This window comes from Hakea prostrata, chromosome 4 (assembly GCF_041222555.1).
Source record: "Hakea prostrata isolate BN-2017 chromosome 4, UWA_Hpros_2, whole genome shotgun sequence".
Taxonomy (NCBI): Eukaryota; Viridiplantae; Streptophyta; class Magnoliopsida; order Proteales; family Proteaceae; genus Hakea; species Hakea prostrata.
Genome location: NC_142603.1, coordinates 3,271,323 through 3,290,320, shown reverse-complemented (window position 1 = coordinate 3,290,320; position 18,998 = coordinate 3,271,323). Strand labels below are relative to the sequence as shown.

The 18,998-nt window shown below is 37.1% G+C and overlaps 1 protein-coding gene across 2 annotated transcripts; it reads left to right on the top strand.

Annotated features, from left to right (window-relative positions):
• Positions 1-1,528: 1,528 nt before the first annotated feature.
• Positions 1,529-18,541, top strand: LOC149017107 (GATA transcription factor 24-like). Of its 2 annotated transcripts, XM_089151426.1 has the most exons (8): positions 1,529-1,741; positions 2,070-2,400; positions 2,571-2,651; positions 2,758-2,891; positions 8,717-8,830; positions 8,994-9,099; positions 16,632-16,721; positions 16,845-18,541. In XM_089151426.1, the coding sequence occupies exons 2-8, from the start codon at positions 2,071-2,073 to the stop codon at positions 16,944-16,946; spliced, it is 957 nt and encodes a 318-aa protein (XP_089007552.1). In that variant the 5' UTR covers positions 1,529-1,741; position 2,070; the 3' UTR covers positions 16,947-18,541. The 2 variants fall into 2 exon arrangements, with proteins under 2 accessions (XP_089007552.1, XP_089007551.1); XM_089151425.1 differs by having other exon boundaries at positions 1,529-2,400; positions 16,845-18,538.
• The last annotated feature ends 457 nt before the right edge of the window (positions 18,542-18,998 follow it).

Genomic DNA, 18,998 nt, shown 5'->3' with positions numbered 1-18,998 from the left:
CATTGACGAAACCACAAAATCTTGCCAGAGAAGGAATTAACGAAGTAGGTGATATTCAGTTTCTAAATTTGAGTTGAATTCTATCTTCCCTCCTCTTCGGTTTCTATTTTAATTTTATTCAATTATTATTTCTTTATTTTGGTGATTTCTTTTTAGAGTAAAACAGATTATGATTCTTTTTTTCTCTACAATTAATTAAGGGTATTACTGTAACTTGACAAAAGGGTAAATAAGTAAAGAGATAAGTAAAAGGGTATTTTGAGATTTTTAAAAAATATGGAGATGCCACATCATCAGTAAACTAACGGAACTTAACAGTAGGGGGCATTAGTAATTATAGACAAAGTTAAAGGTTGGATTAGTAATTTTGTAAAATACAGGGGATACATTAGTAATAAAATCAAAGTATAGGGGGGCAATAGTAAATATTCCTTTTAATTATAATTTGAATGGAATGTTAGGACCGTCCAATCTGTAAGTAGGCAACCTAGAATTTAGCCCACTAAAGCGTCCAAGCTGTAAAAAACCCTTTCTTTTTGTGTGTGTGTGTGGTAACAAGGACTTCTTTATTTTTATTTTAAATATAATGGGGGTGGGGTATTGCATAATTGCTCTTGGCCTCGAAGGATTCAAACTCTTGGGCATTGTTTGTTTGCTAAATCTTTAAGTGGGGTTGAAAAAGTTTGAAAACATAATTTTTTTTTATGAAATCCCAAAATATGTAGTTTGTTTGGTTCAAGATTGTAGAACCGTTAGTAGATGAACCTTGTTTGCTGATGTGGCATTTTAATTTTTCTGCCCATTTCTTTTTCAAAGTCTCACTAAGGGCATATTTGGTAACAACATTTTTTGAGAACAACATTCTTTGCGATAATCGTGTTCTAGAGAATTTTGACCGTTTGATAAAATCTTGAAGTGATGGAGATTTAAATGAAAAAAAAAAATCTTATGAAGGAATTAAAAGTTGCATGTGAATGAAGTTCGATTAATGTCTCTCTTTGATGTAATTTTGATGTACTTGCAAAAAATCTTCTCAAACAAAAAAATTAGACCAGTTTGTTTATTAAAAACGAAAGAACGATCAATTTAACCAAATGCATTTTATCATTATTGGTTCTAATAAAAGAAAAATGCCTTACGCACACTAAATATATGAGATTTTGTAAGAAAACGTAGAAAACAACAAAAGTAGGACCCACATTAATTTTTTTACAAAATCCATTTTATGTTGTCCACGTCATTACATAACGTGCTTATTTTTTCTACTCATTTTTTTCGACCAAACCACCGTAAATAAATGGTGCCTTGGAGTGTCGGTTCACCGTCCGATGGATCAAATTGGTGCACTGGCCCTACACCGGGATTTTATTATTATTACATAATAAAAGTCCTTCCCCACTCGGCCACTCGTCAAAGAAAATTAAAGTAAAAATATGGTCCCCCTAACATCGTGGTCAACCCGGAGAAAAGTTAAGTTAGACCAAATATGATTCGTGCCGGTCTAATTATAAATTCGCAAAACAAATTTGAGACCGAAAGGGGAAAACAACGGAAGAAAAGCCTAAGCCTTATCGATAAGCGTTGTTCAAAGCCCATTCACAGTAGAAGTCCTGCTTCTTCTTCTCCTTCTGCTTTCTTCTGAGGGTTACACGTTTCGCTTCAATGCTCTGCAACTTCTTAAACGGATTCTGACCTTCTCTTGCAAATCTGCCCTGCACTGACACTTCTCACTGACTCACTGGTGAGTGGTGTGATTCTCAGTAAGGGAGAAGGGCATATCTCGTAAATTTCGTCTTCTTGCAGGGTTATTTACTATTCCCCATCGTCCTCTCCTGAGCTGTCTATACTCTCGCCTTTCGGTTTTGGAAACAGATCGGAACGACCAATCGCAATTAATCTAGGGTTTTTTTCTTTCTTTCTTTCTTCTCTTCAATTAACATCACTGTCTGCACTACTTCTTCACTCTGCGAGGCCTGGATTTCACAATTTCGTTTTTTGGTGCTAAGGAGGAAAGAAAACCTAGGGTTTCAGTGTCTTATCTTCATCGATCTGCCGCTGTAATGCTGCAGGATGACTGAGCCGAATGAACAAGTACAATTGTATGGTCATGAGAACCCCATGCAGTCCATGAATCCTGCGAATCAGATCGAGGAAGAAGACGAAGGAACAGCTGGAGAGTCCGTTGATAATCCTCACGTACGATACGAAACTCACTCGCTTGAAAACGGTGGCGTTGAGCCTAACGTTGAGGTCATGGATGGCGTTGAAGAGGTCCCTCAGGATTCTAATTACCTCGCCGCCTCCAATTTCGTTCTACCTTCGCGTGGAGAGGGTATGGATCAGTTGACTCTCTCCTTTCAGGGCGAAGTCTATGTGTTCGATGCCGTATCCCCGGAGAAGGTATCTTTAAGAGATTTTTTTGCCCCCTCTGTTAATGTGTTCAATTTACGTTCTTTTTCTAGATATTTGTTATTGCTAGGTTCTCTTGTTTGTAGAATAGATGATCTCTGTTAGGTTTTAGGTTTCATTTTTCTTTCTCTCTTTTTTTTTTGGGTTTTTTTTACTTACAGGTGCAGGCGGTTCTGCTATTGCTGGGAGGGTATGAAATGCCTTCTGGAGCGTCTGGCGTCGTATCCTCTCCGAATCAGAGGGTAGTTTTTCATCCGTTGTGTTTGCTGGGTTTTTTAAATTTTTAAATTTTTTTATTTAATGACTCTGGGGGTCGTGTTGCTCTTCATCTTTAATATTTGGTTGCAGACTTTAGTTGAGTTCCCCCGACGCTCGAGCCTTCCTCAGAGAGAGGCTTCTCTTCATAGGTTCCGTGAAAAAAGAAAAGAGCGGAACTTTGACAAGAAAATTCGATATACCGTTCGTAAGGAGGTTGCTCTCAGGTAGGTGTCCTGCCGCTAAATGCGTTATCTTTGTTTACATTTTTTATCCTTTCGTCCAGTAGAGAAAGTTAGACAACTACGTTAATCGTCATTGTGGACTTTGCTAGACAATAGAGTTAAGAGTCAAGTAAGACATACCTTCTCCTTTCCTATGTTGCCGATAAATTGATTTTGAATTTTGCAAGATGTAAGGTTGCTCTCGTAAATAATGGTTTGATTGATCTAAGAAGATGAATTGAAATTTTTTCCAAGAATATGCATTCTTTAATAAGTTGTTTTTTGCTATGAAAATCCATTGGACTTCTTTAGCAGTTTGGTTAGCTTGCTTTTGTCTCCGCATGCGGTAATGTCGTCCTTGGTTCCTCTCTACTCACAAGCAAATTAAGCGTAGGCTTCCAATTTGTGTTTGTGATGCAGCAGTTTACAAGTAAGCGAATGTAGGATTTTTAATGTGTTTCGGAGAGCATCCTAACATAGGAAATAAGTAATTTCTTTTCTTTTGACTTAATTTTGGATGGTCGAAATTTCTCTGTTTGCATGCAATTGGTGCCCTTGAAAGGCGTATTTCAACTATTTGAAAAAGATGTTACCAATTTACCATTGGGGTTTCTGTTTTAGAAAAAATATAATTAAATTAGAACTCTAAATTGTCTTTCTTGCTAAATTAGCATTTTTCTTCATCTGGGAAAGTCTATGACTCCCTAATTGGAGTTGCCAGTTTGTTAGTTAAGGTCATAATAGGAAATATTTTGTAAGTCCTCTTTGGAGTTTCTACTCTTTAATTGGGCTCGTGTTAGGACTTACTTCTTTCATATCAAAGTCAATTCGCAAGGATATGGTGGTATCGTTCCCCCATATAAAGAAAACTACAATTGGCATATTTGTGTTTTGGTTTTGTGAAGGCAACAGTTCTCTTCCTAGTTTTCATTTCAGAGGAGAGAGTTTTTTCTCCGGGGTTGGGACATCGGAAAAAAAGTCTAATCTTGTGAGTGGATTATGATACCTGACTTTCTTTATGATGAACTAATCTGCAGTCCCTTTGTTTTCCTCCAATTTTCCACACTTTTTTATCGTAGTTGCACCCATACGTATAGGTTTTGTAAAATCAATCTTCACCTAGCTCATACATTCTTATGTCTTGTTTGTAGTTGGAAATGAGTATATTTTGTATATATAGGTTTTGCAGAGATGTAAATGAGTGTTAGGAGGTTGCTTTCCATTTATTAAATGCATACACCTTGCTACTGGAATTTTTTTTCTTTTTTCTTTTCTTATTTTTAACCTTCTTTTTTGGGGTTTGGGGGGGGGGGGGGGGAAGATGAAGTTGGTGAGAGAAAGGATTGGAAGCTTTCACCTAATCCCTGGCACCCTGCTAGTCATGGGATAAGAGGAGTTGGAAGCATATTATTTTGAGAGACCGATTCCATTCCAGGGGTAGAATGGTCAATTCCTGCTCTGGGATCGAGCTAGAATGAAGACTGAAATGCAGTAAAATTAGTTTATTTATAAGTCTTGAGAGTCAAATCATTATTTATTTCCTTTTATTTTGAAGTTTCAATTGAAAAGAGTCATAGAGTTGTGTTAACTTAGGAAAAAATTGTTTCCTTTTTAAGAAGTCCTACTTTTAAGGATAACTTAAATTAGGAAGAATTATTTCCCTTTTGAGTCCAGTTTGTTCGTAATTTATCTAATTAGCATTGGGTGACTTAAAAAGTGTTTAAGTGAGATCTCAGATCCAAGGGCTGAGATTGCATACTAAATAGATTTTTTTTGATAAGTTTTTTAGAGTCCAAGTTAAGTTGTAATGGGACCTTAATAATCAGGATGTCCCAGTATGACTGTATGAGTCAGAGCCCTTTGATACAGTCTATAAATAGCCTTTCTATTGTTAGTTATTTTCGGTGTTGATTAATGAATTGATCTGAGTTTGAGAATTTGACTTTGGGAAAGTTGTGAGATTCCTCTTGGAACCCTGCGGCTGGGATAGAGTGCCCTTGTTTTAAGTTTTGAGATTCCTTCATCGTCTTCAAGCTCCTCTCCAGATTTTCTAGCAAGCTCACCACTATTCAAGTAAGCCAAGACCCCCACCCGATCCCTTTCAGTTGCAGCCATTCCCCACCCCAAACCCTAACCACAGTAGCTCTTTTCCCCTTTTTCTTCTTCCCCACGTTTTCAGTCCAAATCCCATTAGGATTCCCTCAACCCGAGCCTCAGAACCCCCTATTTTACCCTCATTCGGATCGCCTAGGCCTTCAAAACCCATCCCTACGATTAGTTTCTTCTAATCAGTCCATTAAACCTAAGTTCTTAGTTTCTTGCACTTCATCTTCTTCACTGAAGTTTCAGAAATTTCCAGATTTGCAGAATTTTTCAAACCACCCTACTTCAGCCCTACACCTCTAAGCTGTTTCTGGACTACAAAATAACAACTGCAGAAGTTTAATCTGCAGAACCAGCAACCTGTTCCCCAATACCCTAATCAAATTGAAACCCTAAGCCCGATCCTGCTTGGTCTATGATTTGATTTAGGGATAATTACTATTGCCCCCCTTTACTTTGATTTTATTACTATTGTATCCCCTGTACTTTTCAAAATTACTAATCCAACCTTTAACTTTGTCTACAATTACTATTGCCCCCCTACCGTTAAGTTCCGTTAGTTTAATGATGATGTGTCATCTTTATATTTTCTCAAAAACCCCAAAATACCCTTATACTTAGCTCTTTACTTATTTACCCTTTTGTCAAGTTACAATAGTACCTTTAATTAATTGTGGAGAAAAAAGTAACTATAATCCGTTTTATTCAAAAAAAAAAAACCACTTAATAAATAAAGAATGTTTGAATAAAACTCAAATAAAAATCAAAGAGGAAGGAAAATCGAATTCAACTCAAATTGGAAACTGAATATCACCGAAAATATTTTCAAAATAAATGAAGTTTAGTGAAGGTGGAAAACCAAATTAGATTTGGATTTGGATTTTTCTCATTTCTTTAATTCAAAATAAATGAAGTTTAGTGAAGGCGGGAAACCAAATCGAATTTGGATTTTGCCCATTTCTTTAATTCAAAATAAATGAAGCTTGGTGAAGGCGGGAAACCAAATCGGATTTGGATTTTGTCCATTTCTTTAATTCAAAATAAATGAAGTTTAGTGAAGGTGGGAAACCAAATCGGATTTGGATTTTGCCGATTTCATTAATTCAAAAGAAATGAAGTTTAGGGTAAAATTGACATTTAATTTGATATTTATAAATGGGGTAGCATTGTCTTTTGATTTCTTAATTTTAATGAAGGGCAAATTAGACATTACATATTCAAACTTAACGGCTACTTAACACCGTTATAAGGAAGGGGGGCAACAGTAATTTTATAAAGAACAAGGTTTTATTAGTAATAAAATCAAAGTTCAGGGGGGCAACAGTAATTATCCCTTTGATTTATCAAGTCTGAATTCTAATTCTCGTATAAATTCAGATCTGAACTTAAATTCCAGCATACCTGAGCTGATTTAAAGCCCCATGTAACCTATAGAAACCCTAACCTAAACAGTTCTTATTAAAGAGGGTCTTGGTTAGCAAACCCTAAACTTAGGTTTACATTAATCAGTTGATTATGCTGGGTCCGGCCTTGCTTGGTGAATTTCAATTCGCCATTTCATTTTTTGGCTAGAGTCTTTTATTGGTGAATTTCAATTAGCTGTTTCATTGGTGAAGTTTGATGGCTATTTAAACATCTTACTTGTATAAATTTAGCAAATTTAGCAAGAAAAATCAAACTTTATACTAGAAAATGAAAAACGGACCATTAAAGTCCAACTCTGCATAATCCTAGGTCTCATAGCCAATGATGCTAATAGAGAAACTGAAGATCACAATACAGTTTCTTGATATTCTTAGTAAAAGTTAATTTCAAGAAAAATGTTATACCTTAAATAGAAATCTTGCATAAACGTCGCTTGAAGATGGCAACTCATTTGCAAAATTGTGTTGTAGTCTCAAATAATCTTGTCCATAGAGAAATGTAGGCGAGTTAGCAAAAAATTCTATTTTTTTTCTTCTTTTTCTTTCCAATAATTGAAAAACTGATTTTGTAGTGCAGGGAGTTTTCTGATCTACCATATTGCATAGGATTTATGAAAATGGTAGGTAGAATTATGTTTTATAATACTGATTATACTTTTACAAGTTGTGAAGTTAAAAAGATTCATCAAACATCCCTGATTCCCTGATTCCTAATAACAATTTTCATTAATTTCAGTTTTAAGTGTCATAGTCTAAGGCAGTCTTTGGTATAGTTTTTGTTTTTGATTTTTTGCCAAATACATATGCTTGGTGGTGTTTGTACAATTCAGATCGCTTATTTCTATTTGCATAGGCTTGAAAAAAATACCAAAAGCAAAAACAGTTTTAAGGCCTGTTTTTTAATTTTTACTGATTAATAATGAAAATCAATTTCAGTGCAGGTGTTTAAAACATGTGTTTTTAATGTCTATTGGTGAGACTAAAAATGTAAATTTGTAATCTTCTATAATTTCCCCTTATTTCCTTCTTTACTTCTCCATCTTCATTGGATTTTTCGTCTGGAAGTGAACTTCTCTTTTCATCACACTACCTATCACCCTTCCCTTACTCAACAGTCCAAGATTCAAATTTCCTCTTTTACTATGTTCAAACTCACAAAACCCTCTCATCAAAATTTTCGTTTCGATTTCTGAGTCAATCTCTTGACGAGGTCGAGACTCTTGCGTTCTGAGACCTCACCAGGGTTTACAACTTTAGCTATTTTTGTGAATTACAAAATCCTGTGTAATTGGAATCAGTGTGGTGTCATAGCTTCTGTCTCTGACTGTACAATAATCTTTTCTCTATCATGACTATTTGATATGTCATTAACTCATTATAGTAAGAAGCTAAATCCTACCCTTGTTTTTGTTCGTCATTTTTTATATGATAATCTAGTACTTACATAACTTCATTAAAGCCGCAAGTCACTGTCACCCAGCAATATAGTAGTTATTTTTTAACTCAGACTCATCAACCTCCTGCAACCCAGCCTAATGCCAAGATTGGTGCTTCAAGAAGCACTTGCTTTGTTTAAGCTAACTGGTTGTGCAATTATTTTTATATTTTGGGGATATCGTACTCTTGTGATGTGTTTTACTTACAAATGTTTGAGGATGGTTTTTTTAATTTTTCTTGTTGTGTTGTTAAACTTTTGAGGGTGTTTAACAGTAATCTTGCATAGGGCTTTTGTCTTTATTTCAACTCTTTTAAACAATTATAGGGAAATGGAAATTTGCACTTTCAGTGAATCTTCCTGTCTCATTCCTCAGTAAATATGTGTTCTCCCTTGTGTCTCTTCATTAAATATACTGTTTTACTGTCCACTGCTGGCTTCAGCTGTAAAGTTGTAGTGTATTTGGGAAGCATGTTGATCCCTCTCCCTAATTTCTAATATTTATAGTTTTTTTTAAGATTCGTGGTGTTGCAAATGCAATGTTCTTCATACTTCACAGTTTTGCTTCTCTGATACTGTGATGTGATGTGTTTTATTGTAGGGCTTAGTTCTGGAATTTGTCCCCCTGGGGGGGGGTGTTGTTGGATAACTTCCCTCTAGAAATAGTTGGGTCTCTTAGGGCCTTTTATTCCTACGCATCTTTCTCTCTTTATTTGGCTTTACATCAAGTCTGTGCTATATTTCAGAAGTGAAAATGGTTGGATTTAAAGCAGAGATTCTTGATTTAATGTCTATACCCACTTTCGTTGGCTTCATATTTCATGTATCTTCATGAACGTTCTAATTTTTACTTTTTCTTATGACAGGATGCAACGAAAAAAGGGTCAGTTCACATCATCAAAGGCAAATTTAGATGAAACAGCAGCAGGTTCTCCAAATTGGAATGGTTCAGGACAAGATGATTCACAGCAAGAGACATTGTGAGTACTATCATCTATAATCGTGTGGTTGCTTTTCTATGATAATTTCTTCTTCTATGGTAAACCATAATATTTTCTTTTATCCCCTCTTTTGAGGCTAGTTTTGTGCATTATTTCTCTCCTCCTGTAGTCTGCTATTTGTAATCTTTGGGTACTATTTCAGATGCACTCACTGTGGCATTAGTTCAAAGTCCACTCCAATGATGCGTCGCGGGCCAGCTGGACCTAGGACTCTGTGCAATGCATGTGGGCTTATGTGGGCAAATAAGGTTGGTACTCATATATTGCTAATTACTGTTAGTTTCTCTTCAAGAAAATTTAGTTTATTGTATCATGAAAACTATTGTTGTAGAACATTATTGAAAATCTATGAGTTTCTCTTTATAATTAACAATTTTATGAGAGTATCTATAAAACTGATGTCTTTATGTGTTTCCCCCTTCTTTGCCGTCTGTTACTGCTTAAAATACTGTTGAGGGACAATGTAAAGAGAGGGAATTGAGAGGAATTATGGAGGGACAAAATTAGTAGTTCAATAAAGTTAACCTTACAAGTAAGGTTAAGAGCCTCCCACCGTTGCCTGATCTTAAATGCAAAGAGCAAAGAGTAATGAAGTCAAGAAGTTTGAAGGGGAAAATGTAAGTGTTGACTTGACTTCTATATTAGAAAATGTAGTAAATTTTACTTTATTATATAATCTTTTAGTGACATATGAAGCTATTTTAACAAAGGCACAGTATAAATGAAGGGAAAAGCTAAGCTTAGTGGAAAAGTCTCTATTTTAATGCTCCCATTATTATTTTCTTGGTGTACTCTTCCATATGTAGGGAGAGTTTGAATTGGTGGTTCATCATCAAGCTGGTGTGAGATGGATGAAATGGGTTGGCATGTTGAGTGCCATAAGATGGTCGAAGGGGAAATTTTGAGTTGGCTATGGGACCAGCCATGCTTTATAGAGAAGAAAAATGTTTGAAATGTCACATAAACTGAGAGTTGAATGCTTGGATGCATTGATAAGATTAGTGTGGAAAATCTTAGAATCATATCATAATATTTTATTAGTATCTTTAATCTAAGTAGATCAGATTGTAATATTCTATTATAGGTATTTTTCTTATTATTGCAATCTTCTATTCTAGGTAGATTTCTCATTGATTGTAATCTTCTATTCTAGGTAGATTTCTCATTGATTGTAATCTTCTATTCTAGGTAGATTTCTCATTGATTGTAATCTTCTATTCTAGGTAGATTTCTTATTTATTCTAATCTTCTAGGTAGGATATTCTTTCCTATTTCATAGATAGCAGTTGTGTATATATTGATTGTAAAGTTCTGAATAAGATACTGAAGAATCAAACATTTCAATTCCTATTTCGTCATGGCATCAGAGCCAACCAATCTTGGGATTGCTGTCCAGCTTTTAGGCCTTCATTGCCTTTACTCTCTGGTGTTTCCGCCACATAGAGATTATTCTTCCTTTGGCCTTTATCGCCATTCTTTATTCAGCTCTGTTATGTTTATTTTTCCTTACCTGAAAAACAGATTTTTTATTTCTTCGCCTTATCTAATCATTCTATTGCATCTTTGGTTATTGTTTCACATACTATTTTTAAGCACCTACAAAGAGTATGTCAGAACCAAGAGAGGTTACTTTCAGGACTGCATTTGATCAGAAAATAAAAAAATCTGCAGAATGGAGAATTGCAAAACAAAGACAATCTATGGTGTACCTACTGCAAGAAAGCTCGTCACACACGGGAAAGATGCTGGAAACTTCATGGTAAACCTCCTAGCCGAGAGTGGCGGCACAAAGGAGAGCAATCTGGAAATAATGGTCAGGCGCATGTTACATCTGCACAACAACCTAAAGTCACTAATAAAGAGGTTGCTAGCCTTAATCAGGAGGACATAGAACGTGTAAAAACTCTTTTGAGCAACCTTAACAAAAAACCAGGTACATGTTCTTTGGCATATTCAGGTGAGTTTCCACTTTCTATTGGATTAAATGTCTCTAATAATTCTCTTCCAAGCCCCTGGATCATAGATTCAGGTGCAACTGACCACATGACATACTCACCAAATCTTTTCACCACATATTCTCCCTGTCCAAGTAGTAGGAAGATAGCTACTGCTGATGGCTCGTTAACTACTGTGGCTGGAACTGGAAATATTGAGCTCAACTCATCCCTCACCTTGAAAAATGTCCTACATGTTCCTAGACTATCTATAAATCTCGTTTCTGTGAAGAAACTCACGCAAGATTTACATTGTAATGTAGTCTTTCACCATAGTCATTGTATATTTCAGGACAAGGATTCGGGGAGGACGATTGGACATGCTAGAGAAAGGGATGGACTCTACTACCTTGAGGTACCAAGCCAATCACATGCTACTAATGGTAGTCCTTCTCAAACCAATAAAGAAAAAATCTGGCTTTACCATCACAGACTTGGACATCCTTCCTTTAGGGTAATCAGTCTTTTGTTTCCTTCTTTGTTTCAAGGCATACATGTCGATGAGTTTCATTGTGATGTGTGTGAGCTTGCTAAACACAAGCGTGTACCACTTCCTTTAAGCAAGAAAAGAAGTTCCATCCCCTTTTATCTCATTCATAGTGATATTTGGGGTCCTTCTAGAATTCCTAATGTGTCTGGGGATAGGTGGTTCGTGTCATTCATTGATGATTGCACTCTTGTCTCATGGATTTTTCTACTCAAAAACAAATCCGATGTTAGTTGTGTTCTTCCCAACTTCCATTCCATGGTTAAAAACCAATTTGGAGTTAGTATAAAAAGATTTAGATCTGATAATGCCAGAGACTATTTCAATCAAATTCTAACTCCATTCTTTCAAAGGGAGGGAATTATACATGAGTCATCGTGCGTTGATACCCCACAACAAAACGGAGTAGCTGAACGGAAAAATGGCCACCTTCTTGATGTAACTAGAGCCTCCCTATTCCAATACAATGTGCCTAAGTCATTTTGGGGGGAAGTAGTCCTCACAACAACTCATCTCATAAATCGGCTGCCTTCGAGAGTCTTAGGATTCAAGAGTCCAATGGATGTCCTTTCCCAGTTCTATCCAAACCTAAAAACGACAAATAACCTTGTTCCTCGAATTTTTGGGTGTGTCTCATTTGTTCATATTCATGGACCACATTGGGGTAAATTAGATCCTAGAGCACTCAAATGTTTATTTATAGGATATTCCTCCACTCAAAAGAGCTATAAGTGCTATCACCCTCCTTCAAAAAGGTTCTATGTTTCCATTGATGTCACTTTTCATGAACATAAGTCTTATTTTTCCACACCTCATCTTCAGGGGGAGCATTCAATAATGGAAGATAAGAATGGGAATTCCTTACTTGACTTTTCACTCCCAAATACTTCACTATGTCACCTGAGTCAAACTGTGAACAACCTAAACTTGTGTCAGACTCACTTGTGTCAAACTGTGAACAACATGAACATATGTCAAACTTTGAAATGAATGAGCCTATTTTTGATATTGAGCATGTGAGATTTGGCAAAGGAAATGTGTTCTCAAGGAAGAAGAATCTTGTTCCAAAATCAGTGCAAGTTCAAGACTCCAATCCAAATTCTGCAAAATAAGGTACAAATGACTAATCCTTCACTACAAACCAAATTCGATGTGCCCACAGATAGTAATGAACTAGACCTTCCTATTGCCATTAGGAAAGGCACTAGAGAATGCACAACGAAACCCATGTACCCTCTTGCCCAATTCTTGTCCTTTAAACATTTTTCCCCATCTCATAGAGCCTTTCTGGTAAGTTTAAACACCATTGCCATTCCTAACACCTTATCTGAGGCTTTATCCAATAAGGAGTGGAAGCAAGCTATGAATGTGGAGATGGAAGCATTAGAAAGCAATGGAACATGGGAACTTGTAAGATTACTAGAAGGGAAGAAACCTGTGGGGTGCAAATGGGTATATACATTGAAGTATCGAGCAGATGGATCTTTAGAAAGGTACAAAGCAAGGTTGGTAGCCAAGGGCTACACCCAGACTTACGAGATTGACTACCTTGAAACATTTGCTCCAGTTGCAAAAATGAATACTGTCAGAATCTTACTATCCTTGGCGGCAAATTATGGTTGGGACTTGCAACAGTTTGATGTTAAAAATGCATTCTTGCATGGTGAACTAAAGGAAGAAATTTACATGGAGGTTTCACCGGGTTATGAGAAGGATTTAGCTGCTAATATTGTATGCAAGTTAAAAAAGGCCTTATATGGACTCAAACAGTCACCGCGAGCATGGTTTGGCAGATTTACTAAAGTCATGATTAGTATGGGTTACAAGCAAAGTCAAGGAGACCATACATTGTTCATCAAGCACTCATCATCTGGGGGAGTCACGGCACTACTTGTGTATGTTGATGACATAATAGTGACAGGAAATGAAGAAAAAGAGAAACAAAATTTGACTCAATGCTTGGCTAAGGAATTTGAGATCAAGGCTTTAGGAAGATTAAAATACTTCCTTGGCATTGAAGTTGCTCACTCTCAACAAGGCATTTTCATCTCTCAACAAAAGTATATCACTGATCTCCTTAAAGAAACAGAAGAATGGCTGCGTGTAAACCAAAGCAAGCACTCCAATAGATCCCAACAAGAACTTGGGAATGCAGAAGAAGATGTTGTTGTGGACCGAGAGATGTATCAAAGACTAGTAGGAAGACTAATCTACTTGTCTCACACAAGGCCAGACATAGCATATGCAGTTAGTGTAATCAGCCAATTCATGCACAGTCCAAAGGAAATTCACTTGCATGCAGCTCACCGTGTGCTACAATATTTAAAAGGGACGCCAAGGAGAGGCCTTTTATTTAGAAGGAATAAAGGAATGATACTAGAAGCATACACTGATGCTGATTATGCAAGGTCAGCAGTAGATAGAAGGTCGACCACAGGATATTGCACATTTCTTGGTGGCAATCTTGTGACATGGAGGAGCAAGAAGCAGAATGTTGTGGCTCGGTCAAGTGCAAAAGCCGAATTTCGTGCAATGGCTCAAGGAATATGTGAATTACTTTGGTTGAAGATTATCTTAGAAGACCTAAAAGTTGAATGGGGTGGACCAATGAGACTCTACTGTGACAACAAATCAGCAATCAGTATAGCACATAACCCTGTTCAACATGACCAAACCAAGCACATTGAGATTGACAGACACTTCATCAAAGAGAAGCTGGATAGCGGACTGATTTGTACGCCGTATGTGTCTACACATAGTCAACTTGCTGATGTACTTACTAAAGGATTGAGCAGCTCAGCCTTTCAAAAATGCATATCCAAGCTGGAATGGAGAATGCCTATTCACCAGCTTGAGGGGGAGTGTGGAAAATCTTAGAATCATATCATAATATTTTATTAGTATCTTTAATCTAAGTAGATCAGATTGTAATATTCTATTACAGGTATTTTTCTTATTATTGCAATCTTCTATTCTAGGTAGATTTCTCATTGATTGTAATCTTCTATTCTAGGTAGATTTCTCATTGATTGTAATCTTCTATTCTAGGTAGATTTCTCATTTATTGTAATCTTCTATTCTAGGTAGATTTCTTATTTATTCTAATCTTCTAGGTAGGATATTCTTTCCTATTTCATAGATAGCAGTTGTGTATATATTGATTGTAAAGTTCTGAATAAGATACTGAAGAATCAAACATTTCAATTCTTATTTCGTCAATTAGAAATGGTATCTAAAATGAATGTTGGAGCCTAATAATGAGGAGTGCACATTTCCTAGGAGTGAACTAATAGGCTATGTTACAAAGTTGCAGGGCAGGTGTCTTGAGTCTAATAATAACACGAAAGTGGCTGACTCTGCCTAGGCATCCAAGCACCATGGTGGTTCTATTTGTCGAGATGTTCTTACCTAGGCACCTTGTTTGGTGCCGCCTTGATTTTCTTTCCCATTTCAGATGTGGTGTCTCCTTGACGTGGTGACAACTATGATCACATCTAATTTCATTTAGACCTCTGTCAAAACTGAAAGTTTGCTTGCATTTCAATTGTCCTTTCTTCTCTTTCCAATTTTCACTCCTCTCTTGTCCACTAGTTTCTTTTTCTTCTCCTCTTTCTTTCTCTTCTTCCTCCACCTCCCGTGTTTCTCTTCTACTTTTGTTGGAGCCCTTTTTATCAGAGATTTGGGACCGGAGATGGGAGAGGGAAAATTGGTGCTGTCCTGGCTATAAATCTATGTGCTCACACTGTGCATTCAATTTGATAGGAAGGTGTTGAATCTAGGCAACATGGCCAAATGGGTCAGGGATGAGGGAAATTTAATTAAGATGTTAGGCATGTATATGGAGTATGGACCATGTCTGACCAGTGTGCTTTATATGATGCAGTTGACTGGGATGTACAGGTGGAATGATTTTTTTTTCTTTTTCTTTTTCTTTTTTGTTGGTTTCTTTGCCTTCTTTCTTGTTGCAAAATGATGTGATACTTTTTTTTTAGGGTGGGCATGGTGCAGGAGCAATTTCTTGAACTTGTGTTGCCCTGTTGGGTAATTTATGTGAAGTTGAACTGGGTCCAATTGGGTTTTTAGGTTCAGTGATATATTTATTTTAAATTTATTCACTGGGTTTTAGTTTTAGTTGGCCTAGCATCAAAAGAGTTAGTCTAGCTACTTATTTCATGTTCTAATACATTGAATTCATGGTTTATTTTCAGATTTTGACTAATAAAATTTTGAGTTGTTTGCTACCAAATTGGTATGAACAAGGTTGTGTGACCATGTTCCCTTCTTTTGCCTTGTCATGTTGATTTCTTCTTCTTCCTCTTCTATCTCCAGCGCCGGCCCCTCTCTTTCTCTCTCCCTCTGTCTCCTCCCCTGTTTGAGAATGTATGGATATACCGGGTTGACAATCAGCAAGCCTAGCTCAATTAAAACCCTGGCAACAGCTTGCTATCAATACTTGACAGTACCAAGCATCAACAGTGAACCAGATTTAGATCGTTGAAATTAAATCTGCAGAGACAACATCTGAAAGGTTCTTCAAGGGGTCAAATCAACTAGAAAAGGACAAACTACAGAACAAGAGGTTGGGGGGGGGGGTTCAACAGCATAACCAGATTTATCTCTCTTAAATTCCATCTGGATACACTACATTTGCTGGGTTCTTTAAGGGGTCAACTCTCATTGTAAATGAGGAAATACAGGACAAGAACTTGGGGGTTTTGATTGCCCTGAGGTGTGGGGAACCCTATAGCCTGAGGGCCAGAGGGGCTGCTATCAGGGCTACCAAAGGTGAGGGAGCAGACATCTCTCAGGGCTACTTACTGCCAGAACGTGAGCTGCCTTGAGTGAGAGCTGTAGCCAGTGCCAGGTTTCTGTAGAAATGACCAGTAGCTCGATTCAGGAACTGATTGTTGTTTCTTGATGCTGCTAAGATCCCAGGAAACTGGCTGGTATTGTAATTTTGAGACAATAATTTCTTCCCAGATCCTGACCCTCTCTCATCTCTAAAATAAATAAACTAGAATAAATAGAAGAATCGGCCTGAAGATTTCATTTACTCTGCATATTTCTTTAGTTTCTCAGCAACCAAATAACTGAACTGTTGTAAAGCTAATGAGGTCATGCTTCTGAATGGCTGGTTCATTTTCATTTTGACTTCTACAATAGTTGCTTCAAATATGAAATCATTTACCTAAATTTTATCTACTAAGTTCTTTTAGTTGTTCTGTCCCCTTCCTTTTCCTCCTTGGGTCATGCTAGTTATTTGGAAAATGTTGATTTCTCATTTGGTGCTTGTTTTCAGGGGACTTTAAGAGATCTTTCTAGGACACCAATAATTGTGCAAGCATCATCTGTCGGAACTCAGGATACTTTGGCAAACCGGGTTGAGCAGGTACTCCCTTAGATGACATGATCTTTGTTTGAATGGCCACCAATGGAAGTAATTGCACCAAGACAAAGGTTTGCACATCCTTTTGGACTAACAATGGTGCTTCCTTTGTGATGTAATTTGTAGAGTGATGCTAATGGGGCTGATATGGGAACCGGCATTCAGGGACCTCCTGCAGATGCTGCTGCTGCTAATCCCAACGGAGGTAACTTAACAACTGAACAGTGAGAGTTTTTGGTCATACTTATCCCTCCTCTCCCCACCTCTCCAACCCTTAAAAGAAGTCCTACCTAAGTTTGTATCATCTCCAAAATGCGATGGGAAGGCTTTAAATTATTTTCCTTTGGTTGCTGTTACAAATTTGTACAGGACATACAATGCCATTGTCAATACACATTGTTTCACCCCTTTGATGATTTAATTACTGATATCACTTTTGAGACCTAATTTAGTTTTTTACTAGCTCGTCAGACCAAGGTGAAGAGTTTCAATGATAATTCTATTCTAACCAGTAGATGGATGGCAAAGCATGTTAATTTGCATTTGCCAAATGATGTGTGTAGATATCTTAGGATTCTCAGTTGGACAATTTGCTCCGCCCTTGGTTCAGCCGGACAGCATTCATGTCACGGGTTGTTAATATGCTGTATTGTTCTGTTGTTTGGTTTCTAATCTTCCATATTCATGGGATTAAAAATACTTGTAAAAATTAGGACCTGGTATCTATTGAGTTTGGTTTGATTTTCCATTGTTTTAGGCTTGGTTCTTGCGATTTTCCCTCTCCCCCTCTTTTATTTTGTTACTTGTCCGAATGTTTTGTAATTGGAAGCACTGGTTTGGTGACCCGAAATTGTGTCACGCAGGTTTAAGTATGATACTGCGAATGTCATTCAAATTGTAGAACTCGAGCACGAATTTCAGTTCTTCACAAAAAAGTGATTCAATATAGATTCCCGTGTTTTCCTCTATGTTCTATCCTCTAGGCTCTAAGGGAGCAAAACAACTTTCCTGACTGGAGGGCTTTGTCACTTGTGTGACATAACACAAGTAATAAATAGAAGTAATTTGTATTTCAATTTTGGAAATGTAGGATCAAGAGTTTGCTAGATACGGTGTCACTGATGTTTCTTTATGCAGAGTTTAAGTACCTCAGTTCGAGCCTGGGTTTGGGGTATACTAATGTTTCTTTATGCAGTGTAAGTACCTCAGTTCGAGCCTGGATTTGGGGTATGCTAGGGCAACTTTAGGGAGCAAAACAACTTTCTTGACCCAAAGGGCTTTGTCACCTGTATGAAGTAGTAAATATAAAAAATTTATATTTCAATTTTGGAAGTATGGGATCAATCGATTGTTGTTGTTCTAAAAGTCCGAACCTGTGGTGTTATTAGCATTTTTTTTTAATATTTTAGTCCCTAAGCATTAGGGTTAAAGTGAATCTGGAAAAAGTCCGGACCCGTGGATGCGATATCATGAGTATTTCGTTATGCCTTATAACTAACAAGCACAGGTCTTTCTCAGCACAGCTAGGTCCCTAACATGAATCTATATTTTATCTTTAATAATATATATGAAAAATGAGTTTAACATTTATAATTTAAATAAGTCGAATGAAATCATAGGAAGGGGTATTCTGTTTTCGGAAGTAACCGACCGGATGCACAGATTTTCTTCCGGCTAATAGCTTTTAGTTATGCCAGGAACCATTCGGTCAGACTGTGGGCAAGTTATCCGTTAGGGCCAACATTTTATAGCATGGATGTTTAGGAGCAGATATGCTTGTTATTTAAAAGATTCATGCCTATTTTGGTTACCGAATTTCCTTCATCCTCCAACCAGAGCTTTAGGGCACGTCATGACACTCTTTAGTCCCATCGAAAGCCATTGATATTCCAAAAGTGTCATATGACTATTTTTATGGCAGGATTTATTTATAACCATTGAGGATTGGGGTCTCCTAGCTGCAAATACTTCTCCGACTTCTCTTCTCTTGCCTATATTGTTTTGTTGATCAGAAGTTGTTGTTTTTGGAGACATGATTGGTTATGAGTACGACCAAGCATAGTTGACGTTCCTTGGGATTTTCAAGGGTCTCTGGGGGCACATCGAATCCCACGCGACGTGCAATGCTCTTCCTGCTGCTAGACTCTACCTTCGGCTGAACAGTTTTCAGGGTGGACTTGTCGTTAAATAAAAATGTTTGACTAAAGGACATGAATGGATGGAAGTTGAAGGGGCTGTCAAGCCTTAGTGAAGGCCTTATTTAGTTGAGTTCATGCTACT

Bases quoted from the DNA above. Each gene is read 5' to 3' on its own strand.
- LOC149017107 (XM_089151426.1), top strand. From the start codon at position 2,071: ATGACTGAGCCGAATGAACAAGTACAATTGTATGGTCATGAGAACCCC. The intron at 2,652-2,757 runs GTAGTTTTTCAT...ATTTGGTTGCAG, and splicing joins TATCCTCTCCGAATCAGAGG to ACTTTAGTTGAGTTCCCCCG. The intron at 9,100-16,631 runs GTTGGTACTCAT...GCTTGTTTTCAG, and splicing joins GGCTTATGTGGGCAAATAAG to GGGACTTTAAGAGATCTTTC.